Raw genomic sequence first — 10,420 nt, forward strand, 5'->3', positions numbered from 1 at the left:
CATTGTTTTTTTGGGAAAACGCTATTAATTATTCTCTTTTAAAATGAGTTTTGTGACATCCTCTGTTGAATCTAGTCAGCCGTGCGCGAATACACTGAAGTGATGCTGCTTAAAAGGGGAGGGGAGGGATGGGTCAAGCCTGAATCGAATTTGTTTTGAAAACAGTTAACAGAAGCTTAAAAAGCAAAATAAATTGCTTTTACGATGCATGAAAATCAAAACTTTTTCTAAGTTTTTGGATAAGAATGCGGATAAAAAGTTTAACAAAATATTTTTTTGTCTCGACAAAATTTTCTCCAACCCCCCCACCCCCGACATGCACATACACAGCAGACAACCCCCGCCCCCCACATCACACACACGACAGACAAAACTGAGAAGCGAGCAAAGGAAAGTAGAAAAGAAATAATTTGTTGGAATGTTTACTATAGTAACTGAAAAGCAAGTAATAAAACAGTACAGAGGGGCGGAGGTTAAAGCCAAATCTAATATACGGGTTACTCGGCATTTCCCTGAGTACTATCTTTTTCTCTAAAGTATTTCTCTAACTACAACTGTGACGTTTAGAAATAAGGAAATATGTTGTTGTAGATATTTTTGATAGATATTTATTTATAAAGAATATAAGAACATAAGAATTAACTTAAAGCGGAAAAAACACAGTCAAGTCTCGTTTTTACGGCCGTTTTGAATCCCGCCCGTTTTAAATTGAAAATTGTACGTAAAACTACAGTGAGAATTTTTATTTTGATGACGTAACGAAAAGGCCTGTCGCGCGTCATCTTTTTGATTACTAAAAATAACTCAAAAACTGTATAGCAAAAAATATTTTCATCGTGAGTTAAAGGACAACTGACCCTCCAAAATGACCCATTTTTAAGAGGAACTACATCATTTGAGAAGTCCAAAAATCCAGTTTTTAAAGGGGATAGAGCATCCATTTTTCTAAAACAATTTTTTGAAAACATCGCATATATCGCTCTGGTGGCCGCCATCTTGCGCTTTTATCGCGGGCTCAGAAAAATAGCGTAATGACGTCACAACGTCACAAGAGTTCAAGCTTCCAGTTGTTTGCCTGACTTCTTCCTCAGTTTCTTATACGTTTTACTCAATATTTTGCGAAAAAATACAACTTGGTCATCAAATTAAAGGCATGTCAGAATCTAATTCTTCTTCCGAAGGCTCGGACAGCTCGGGAGACGATTTCGCTCAAGAATTTTTCGGAATGGACGACGAATTTGGTTTACGGCCATATCAGTTTGAACCAGAAATAGAAATCTCCTCAGATGAAGAGTTCAGAGAAGGATCTGACAGTGACATTATTGAAGACGATGAACAAGAGAACAATCGACTTACAAATTCAGATTGGTAAGTCGTACTTCTGTCTTATCACAAAACTGAACTACATATCCATTTTATATAAAATCGTATCTTGCCACTCGTGTTCTTGCAATCTGTTCTTTAGATATTGGTATGCATGAATCCAGTTTGCAACCAAAAGCAATACCAACTTTCACAATTTTAATTAAAAACATGTTTAAAAACATCGCTTGATAGTCAATAAGTTATATACTGCAGGATATAGATACAGGGATATAGTTGTGTCACAAGTTGTGTATGTATATTCTCACTTGGGACAATCGTTGATAATGTTCAAAGATACTAAGAATTGTTTTATTTCTGTTAAATAGGTGTACCTGTGGTAGCTGCCAAATTATGGATTCAATATCTGAATGCATTTGTTGCCAAGAAATCGAAAAAGTGGTTGCAACATGCCAGTTTGTTGTTGAAGATGGAGATGCTGATGAACCACCACCATGCATTACTCAACATCCTGGATTCTTACCTGTTTGTGCCAATAAGTATGTTCTTCGAACCGCATGGGCTCAGTACAAACAGCAGTACAGTAATGCGTATGAAGGCCCAGAGCACAAGCAGTACAGACACATTGCATATAGGCAACTAGCAAGATGGTGCTGGGGAGTTCTTGGAAAGGAAGTTCAGGTTGTTCTGCCCTCTTGTGCTGTCATGTGCATCAGAGCACACTTCCCTCCCCCTGGACTAGAGGAGGACTTTGAATTTGAAGGTTTTCACTATGCAGATGATTAGCTTGGCCTAAAGTTACATGGAGTTATTATATACATTTTATTTATTCCTTACTTCATTTCATATACACAGAGTGGATTTTTTTCTATCAGGATTTCTGAATTGATAAATTGAAAAGGAAAACATGGAAAGGCTGAGACCAAAATGTATAAGAGTAGTCATGAATTTATTTTTAGATGAAGTACATATAGAAAGTTGTTTATATAAATGTTTTGTAGGTTTTGCATATTTTATTATTTAAAAACAACTACACCTAGACAAAATATCCAGCTGAATAGAGAACCTAGTGTACAAAGCACTAGTGGACAAAATCATGAGCTAACCAAGCAAATTTTGCAGTTATACTAGACATGGATAACCAATATTTCCTGGGCACCAATTTGTCTGAAAACAAGGCTAGTCAGTATTGTTTATAAAGAATTTGCCTTGAAGTAGCATGCTATAATGGATTCAAAAATTGTGCTAAATGAAAAAAATATTCTCTTGGTGATAGAATCCCACCCCATCTTAGAATCTTGGTACTGACTAGTCTCATTGTCAGACAAATTGGCACTAGGAAATCTTGGCATCCAGGCTTGTCAGCCATTCATGGTTCATATTTTTTTTTTCCAGGCAAATAGGCCCTTTGCAGCTCAGTAATCATGCACTGATTAATTCACTGAGCAAATGAATGAACATCTTGATTCCCATGAGTGAAAGCGAAAGTCACTATTCAGCTGGAATTTTTTCTATACTACATTCATACTGGGAGAGACCCCATATATAATGGAGCGTAGATAGTTAAAGAAAAGACCTCTTTTAAGATTTCATTTAAAAGTCAATTCGTTTCCTAAGTGGTAATGATATTTTAATAAAATTTTCATCTGAACATCTAAAAACTGCAAACTTATCTACCACTTTAATCAGGTCCCCTTCACATTAATTACATATTTTGTTTATAGCAGTTTTACTGGGTCTGTCAAGTACCTTCCCATTTGTAGAAGCATTGTAATTATTACCAGTAATGAACACAGCTGTTCAAAGATGAGGGGGATTGGGACGACAGGCTTACTTGACAGTTCTTTCAAAACAGCTATTCACTAGAGTACAATCACTAAAAGAGTGCCAATGATGCTTTGCATTATTTTCTACTAAATAGTGTTAATTAAAAATAGGAAATGGTTAGAATTAGCATCACTTAACACTACACATTTTAGTGTTTGTAGTCTCTACTACATTCCATTTAAATTAATTACCTAGAAAATCTTGACCGGTGTCGTTCAATCAATTCCTGTTTGTCTGGGGCAGGAACACTAGCAATGTTTCTTGGTAATTCGACCTCTTCAATTGGGTCAACCCCTGCAGCCTCCATGCCACCCTCACAAATTTCAAGTACTTTCAGTTGTAGCTCAGGGAGGAAAGCATAGCTTTTTCTTTGTAAGACTGGCTTAACAACCCAGCGCTTGTGCATCTTAGGGAAGCACTTGCGATAACGAGCTTCTCCACTCCTTGGGCCTTTTTGAACAATTGCGGGTTAGGGGAGGATGGGCACACTTTTTGAATACCTCTGCATCCTTCCAGGAATGCTTGTTCACGCAATGGTGAACAACAGATTTCCACTTCTCTCTCAAAAGTTGTACATCCCCATTACATGTAGCAGCACACCACCAAAGATGGTTTGAAATGGATTGTATCCAGGGTGCCAGCTCTTGGTTTTTCTTCAATTTTGCTTTCTTGTTCAGCTTTTTTACAATTGACTTGGAAAGATGCCACACATCATACTGGTGTTTGATGTGGCTAAAATCTTTTGCCATAGTGCTGGTGATGGATGTGTGTCTGTCAGTTGTGATACATTTTATACTGACCATGTCTTCTAAAGTGTTCAAACACCTTAGAAACCCCTCTTTCTCCATAGCATTGGAGCTGGTTACTTCAGAGACTTGAACAATGCTGAAGGTGGCAATTTTCCCTGTGCTTGTCTCCATCATAGTATATGTGCCATATTTAGCACTATGGCCAGGACTGTCACTTCGGCCATCACCATTGAGATTTACTATGTCCTTATTTGACAGCTCTTCAATTACAGCAGCCTCCTCTCTCTTCCAAGCATCATTAACAACAGGAAATAGGTAACGTTCCTGATGTCTGTAAAAGACCCTCTCACTCAGAAATTTTAGGCCAAGACAGGATGCAAAGTTTTGAAGTCTGGTAAAAGTATTACCAGTAAATAATATTGATGAGGAAATCAACAAGTTCCCAATAGCTAAGCGATTTAACATTGGCTGTGAGTACCATGTCAAAGCATGTTTCATACATGTAGTTGTCACAATAAGTAGGCTGCCTTGACATACAAAGTTGACATCAGCGACAGGTGCTCCACAGCTTCTACAAAACTTGAATAACTGCTGCAAACAAGAGTTAAATACCAAATATTTAGGTTCTTTGATATGGTTTTCAAGAGTTTTATTGCAGTCTTTGTTTTCTGGCTCTAATTCACTGTCCGTTGTTGAAACTGTCTCTTGCGATGAAACAATGAAACCATCATCATCGTCACTTAGTGGGAGTCCCTCTTCCTCTGAAAATGAAGACTTTTCTGACTTTTGTGGAGACACTGTTGGCATTGACTTTACTGGTGAGGGGTGATAGCTAGTACTGTAGCTGTGGTCGTGGAAGCTCACACTGAGTATTTCATCTCTACTGATGTTTGGTGAAGGGGAGGGATTGTAAACTGTTGTTGTGTCGGCATCTTTATAGTATCCAGGCTCTGTCTGTGAGTTGATGCAGTGGATGTTACAACATATCTACAACCAAGGCAACACTGAACACCAATCTCCTTACAAAGTGGTTCAGGAGAGAACTCTGGTGTTTCCATACTTGGTGGATCTTCACACGAGGGATTTATTGTGGCACATAGCTGCTCCACATTCTTTGAAAATACAAAAATAAACAATGTTTTCAACAATACTATAAACCATTCTTCGAGGCCTACTTTACCTTAAATAATACAAAATAAACATATTAACCAACAATGCTATAAATTATTCTTCCGTGGTCATTTATCCAAGCAAATTTGGAATATTACGGCAACATTGTTATGGTTTACGAATAAATATCAAATGTAAACTAAACACGTGCAAATAACCATTTTGAAAATTTCAAGTATCGATCAAATATTACTAGCTATACTTATGATTTTAAGCAACATTTCATCTATGAAAGCATAAATAGCTAATGATTGATGACTCGCTTCGGTATGCATTAATAAGTCTTTTTCATGAGTGATTATTTCGAAAAACAATGTAAACTATGTTATGTATAAATGACATGTTATCTCACCTCTTCGTTTTGTTTGCGTTTGAGCCGGTTCTCTGATGTAGTTCTTCTTTTAGCTGGCTTGCAAAAATTGAATACTGACGGAACAGCATCGCTCTTTAATCTCCTCTTCCTTTTTATCCCGGTTAACTGCTCCATCAGATCCACTTCAAAGCATGAATCCTCGAAGTGATCGCTGCAAACGTAGCAGTTCTTCAAAGGCGGCAGGTTCTCTCTCTTTATCCGCGCTATCCATGCCTTCTGAAGAGCTATTTTGTTAGGAATTTTGTGGTAGCTAACAGACTCAGTTTTGGAACAATGGTTGGTGCATTCTGGCACACAACAATGGCCCATCTGGATTAAGAAACTTACTCTAACTTAGACTATTAAAAGATCGACTAGCACTCGAAATATACAAACTCAACAAGTTTGGAATGCAAGCTTCACGTTGTGACGTCACGGCATTAATGCGGTAATTTATTGCGGGCTCAAATATGGCGCTCTTCTATTGCTATTTTTCGCGAATTGATTATTTCTTTTCGGCGACATAGAAGCTGTATCAGAGTTCAAAGTTGAATTTATGTGATCTATGTACGTTGTAGTTTTATATGAAAAACGGCAATTTTTGGGGTCAGTTGTCCTTTAAAGTTATTGGCAAAATATAAAAAATGAATTCGGACCGGAATGGAATGGAAAGAAATATTCAGGAAAATCACTAGAAATGCACTAGAACATAAGAGCGACATCAGATACCATAGGGAATTATATATATGGGAAAACAAAGGCGCGCGCGAAAAAAAAATGTTCTAGTGCTCTTTTTAATCGACTTTTTTTACTCTTTCGTATTACGGAGGACATTAGGGACTTTAAAATTTGCAAAATCTACTACGGCGACGTCAACCGGAAGTGTAAATAATTTCTCTTAGGGGTTCTGTTCATTGGAGATTTCATTTCAAACATTGTCAGTAAAGTCAACTTATCCACAGGGAAGACAGACTTTGAGGGCGCGAAACCTCAACGCGTAGTTATTTACACTTCCGGTAGACGTCGCCGTCGTAGATTTTGCAAATCGTAAAGTCCCTATTATCTTGACCTCGACTTAAAAGAATAATGGATTATTTAATTTTTCCAATTTTATTCTCTGAGCCATACGGAACATTATGACCTTATTATGCGTACTTTCTTGCGCATGCGCAAGGCGCCCACGTTTTAAAGATCCATTATTATGCAAATTAAGAGACAAGGTATATAACCACGTGCAGAGCCAAGACCAAGCCTCTTCTTTCTTCGTGCTATCGCACTAGGTAAGCCCTCGTTTTGCTCTCGCTTCGTTTCACTTAAGCGAGTTTTTCCTAAACCATTTCTGTCTTTATTCTGTATATATTTTGTCAGCCGATGAGTATGTCTACTGACAAGCAGAACACCAGTAAGTCCTCTTCTCCAAAACGAAAGAATTTGCGAGTCACGCAACACCGGTGGACTCTGGTCAGTGAATGAAACTGACCTACACATTAATTACCTTGAAACACTTGCAGCTTTTTTCGCTCTTCAGTGTTTTGTTCGTGAGCGCCGCTCAGTTCATGTCCAGCTGCGCATTGATAATACAACAGCTGTTTTTTACATCAATAACATGGGTGGAATTAAATCTCCCTCCCTTAACAGTTTGGCTCGAGAGATGTGGCAATGGTGCATTTCAAAGGATATTGTAATCTCTGCGGTGCACGTTCCGGGCCTAAATAACCAAAAAGCTGATTTTAATTCTCGTCACTTTAATGACAGAACTGAATGGAGCCTTCACCCTACCGTATTTGGTTGGCTAACCCAAACCACGTTTAACCCAGATATTGACTTGTTTGCGTCCCGCCTAAATACAAAGCTAGAACGCTTTGTTTCGTGGTCGCCCGACCCCGACGCTTATGCGTGTGATGCCTTCTCGTTAAGATGGCACGACTTAAATGGATATGCTTTTCCTCCTTTTAGCCTAATACCCAGAGTTCTAGTGCATGCACGAGCGGACAAGATTCCTCGTCTCCTGATAATCACACCTGTGTGGCCTTCTCAATCCTGGTACCCGACAATGTTAGAGATGTCAATCGCTCGACCCATCCTACTCCCCAAGTGGCCGAACTTGCTTATTTTGCGCCACAACAATCATCTACATCCATTACGAAACCAACTCCAGTTAGCCGCTTGGACTATATCAGGCAAAAGCTCAGCAGTCAGGGAATTTCAGCAGGGCCTGCCGAAGTTATCTGCCAATCATGGTCCAAAGGAACTGAAAAACAATATAGTTCAGCCTGGCGATCCTGGTGTAGCTGGTGCAGTTCAAAATCGCTGGATCCTTTTCAAGCTCCTATAGAAGGATTTCTGAACTTCCTCTACAAAGTTTACAATGACGGTAAAATGTATAGTACAGTCAACACCTACCGTTCAGCCATATCTGCCACTATTGAATCAGTATCTGGTCGTGCAATTGGATCACATTACTTGGTCTCACGATTCATGAAGGGAATCTTCATGGGAAGGCCTCCGAAATCTAAATACAATACAACTTGGGACGTTAGTATTGTTACCGCCTATTTAAAATCTTCAATGTCACCGTGTTCGTCACTTAAATTGAAAGACTTGACCCTTAAAGTTGTCACTCTAGTCGCCTTGTCTACGGCCCAAAGATGCCAATCTCTTCACAGCCTTAACCTTTCAGACATGAAAGTTCTCGATGACAAAATCGTGTTCGTCGTAAAAGACCGCCTCAAGACTTCACGTCCAGGCAAACCTAATTTACGTGTTGAAATTGCTGCTCTCGCTGAAGACTTAGACTTGTGACCGAAAGCACATTTACTCTCCTATATCAAAGAATCGCAGCCCCTGCGTTTCGCAGGACAATCTGTAGTAAACCAATTATTTATTTCATATATCAAGCCCCATAAGGCAGTCGGTTCTGCTACTATAGCTCGTTGGCTTAAACTAGTTTTGCATAACGCTTCAATAGACACGTCAATTTACAAAGCTCATAGCTTCAGAAGTGCAGCGACGTCCAATGCCCTTTTCAAGGGAGCATCACTAGTAGATATTCTCAAACATGCAGACTGGTCTTCAGTCAATACGTTCAACAGGTTCTATAATAAACCTATTGTTCGAAGCGATCAATCATTCGCGAATTTAGTCCTTTCATAAGACTAGTTTAACTATACAATTCGTTGTAAGAATTCAGATTTCAGATTACAAGAATCTCAACATTTGCAATCTAATAAAAGTAATAGATGATGAAATGCAAATCACATATGTCTTATGCTATTTATCATTTGGCATCATTCTTCGAACACGCATAATAAGGGCATAATATGGAGTATGGTGAAAGAGAATTGAAAATTAGACAAAAGGTACACTTACCTTGCAGGATAATTGTAATTCTCTGAGCCATACGGAACATTATGACCTTATTTTCCCACCCGGTGTTATGATTACCTGGCTTTAGCTTTACTACCGTACTTGGCACTCATGGTAGTCCTCTTGACCCACCCTGATCATGTTTGATGCCAAATGCTTTTCCTTCCTCACATTTACACAAAGAAAGAAGAGGCTTGGTCTTGGCTCTGCACGTGGTTATATACCTTGTCTCTTAATTTGCATAATAATGGATCTTTAAAACGTGGGCGCCTTGCGCATGCGCAAGAAAGTACGCATAATAAGGTCATAATGTTCCGTATGGCTCAGAGAATTACAATTATCCTGCAAGGTAAGTGTACCTTTTGTCTAATTTTCAATTTTCACCATTCTTTTTAATCTAAATTGGGCTCCCTGTGCTAATACTTGCAAACATTGGATTTTATTGAAAATATGACGTCATCATAAAAATATGGCCGCCATTTTTAAAACTCCAATATTTTTGAAGGAAAAAAATATATTTGAAAAATGAAAGTTGCATTTTACTTCCGTATTAAAGGTCTATCAATCCAGGCAAAAAAAGAGCATCTCAGAAATTTGATCGTAGTGGCATTTTGATAGGTTGGGCTATCATGTATTACAACGTGTTACTAGCCTCATAATCAGGGCCGTAACCAGGGGGGAGCACAGGGTGCACTTGCACCCCCCCATAAAATCTTAAGGTCCACTCATCCATTTCCTTTTGCCTTAAAATTGCATGTAAATGTTTTTTGATTACATGAAGACCACTCTCCCTCTGCATATTATAGCATTTTTGGTTACTTTTTTCTCTCTTTTTTTTTTTTTTTGGTTCAATTTGTTTTAATTTGTTTGGGCTGCAAATCATTTCCTGTGCACCTCCCCAGCAAGATCCCTGGTTACGCCCCTGATAATGCTGTTTCATACTGTTTGGCATTGGCCTTAAGACCCTATGGAGCTACCTTAAAATCAAAATTGTTAAAATCTGTGGGGGAAAAAAATTCCTGCATCGACAAAACTTGATATTTTTTATTATATTTTTGAATAATGCACAAAGACAAAAGAAAATTTTTGGTTATTTGAAGCGTGCGGTGTTTGAGATTTGTCCTACACAGCGCCATACTTTTTCTCACGTTTCATCTGTTTACTTGAAGCTATTCTTACTAAAAATAGTTCCAAGTCAAACAAATAATGAGTTAGGCATCGAGAAAACATACACAAGGACTCGTTCCTTAGGTTCTTCCATCCTCCTCTCTCGATCTAGCTAGGTTACAAGCATCCAGCTTAGTCCCTTTGTCCCTTTCTGGTTTTCTGCTATTTTTCCCTTCCTTCCTTCCTTCCTTTCTTCTTTCCTTCCTTCCTTCTTTCCTTCCTTCCGTCTCTTTCTTTCTTTCTTTTTGCCTTTTTTCCTTTGTGTCTTTGTTTCTTTTTTTGCCTTCCTTCCTTCCTTTCTTGATAATCCGAGTTGAACTGACTGTTCGACTATCTGTGTAAACGTGATGTTTGATTTTATTGATATCAAAACACTGATAATTCATATGGAAAGTATGTTAAAAGGCATGGTTATCTTCCTAAACGTCGCTATTCTCAGCAGGATAAGCTCACTTACAACCCGTAG

General features: G+C 38.5%; 3 protein-coding genes across 4 annotated transcripts; 2 read left to right on the top strand and 1 right to left on the bottom strand.

Moving 5' to 3' along the window:
* Positions 1–876: 876 nt before the first annotated feature.
* LOC148906673 (uncharacterized) lies at positions 877–2,984 on the top strand. The gene is made up of 2 exons (XM_089037978.1): positions 877–1,368; positions 1,692–2,984. Exons 1-2 carry the CDS (start codon positions 1,154–1,156, stop codon positions 2,107–2,109), a joined length of 633 nt encoding a protein of 210 aa, XP_088894104.1. The 5' UTR covers positions 877–1,153; the 3' UTR covers positions 2,110–2,984.
* Positions 2,985–3,132: 148 nt separating this feature from the next.
* LOC148906674 (THAP domain-containing protein 2-like) lies at positions 3,133–6,037 on the bottom strand. Of its 2 annotated transcripts, none has more exons than XM_089037976.1 (2): positions 5,422–6,037; positions 3,133–5,011 (listed from the first exon to the last, which is right to left on the bottom strand). In XM_089037976.1, the coding sequence occupies exon 2, from the start codon at positions 4,704–4,706 to the stop codon at positions 3,558–3,560; it is 1,149 nt and encodes a 382-aa protein (XP_088894102.1). In that variant the 5' UTR covers positions 4,707–5,011; positions 5,422–6,037; the 3' UTR covers positions 3,133–3,557. Both variants share the same exon structure in this region, with proteins under 2 accessions (XP_088894102.1, XP_088894103.1).
* A 761-nt stretch (positions 6,038–6,798) lies between these two features.
* LOC148906675 (uncharacterized) lies at positions 6,799–9,137 on the top strand. The gene is made up of 2 exons (XM_089038095.1): positions 6,799–6,882; positions 7,378–9,137. The coding sequence occupies exons 1-2, from the start codon at positions 6,799–6,801 to the stop codon at positions 8,221–8,223; spliced, it is 930 nt and encodes a 309-aa protein (XP_088894221.1). The 3' UTR covers positions 8,224–9,137.
* The last annotated feature ends 1,283 nt before the right edge of the window (positions 9,138–10,420 follow it).

The sequence above is a fragment of the Actinia tenebrosa genome, unplaced genomic scaffold (genome assembly GCF_029948245.1).
Source record: "Actinia tenebrosa isolate PJP-AT-01 unplaced genomic scaffold, QUT_ActTen_1.0 PGA_scaffold5__44_contigs__length_20552954, whole genome shotgun sequence".
Taxonomy (NCBI): Eukaryota; Metazoa; Cnidaria; class Anthozoa; order Actiniaria; family Actiniidae; genus Actinia; species Actinia tenebrosa.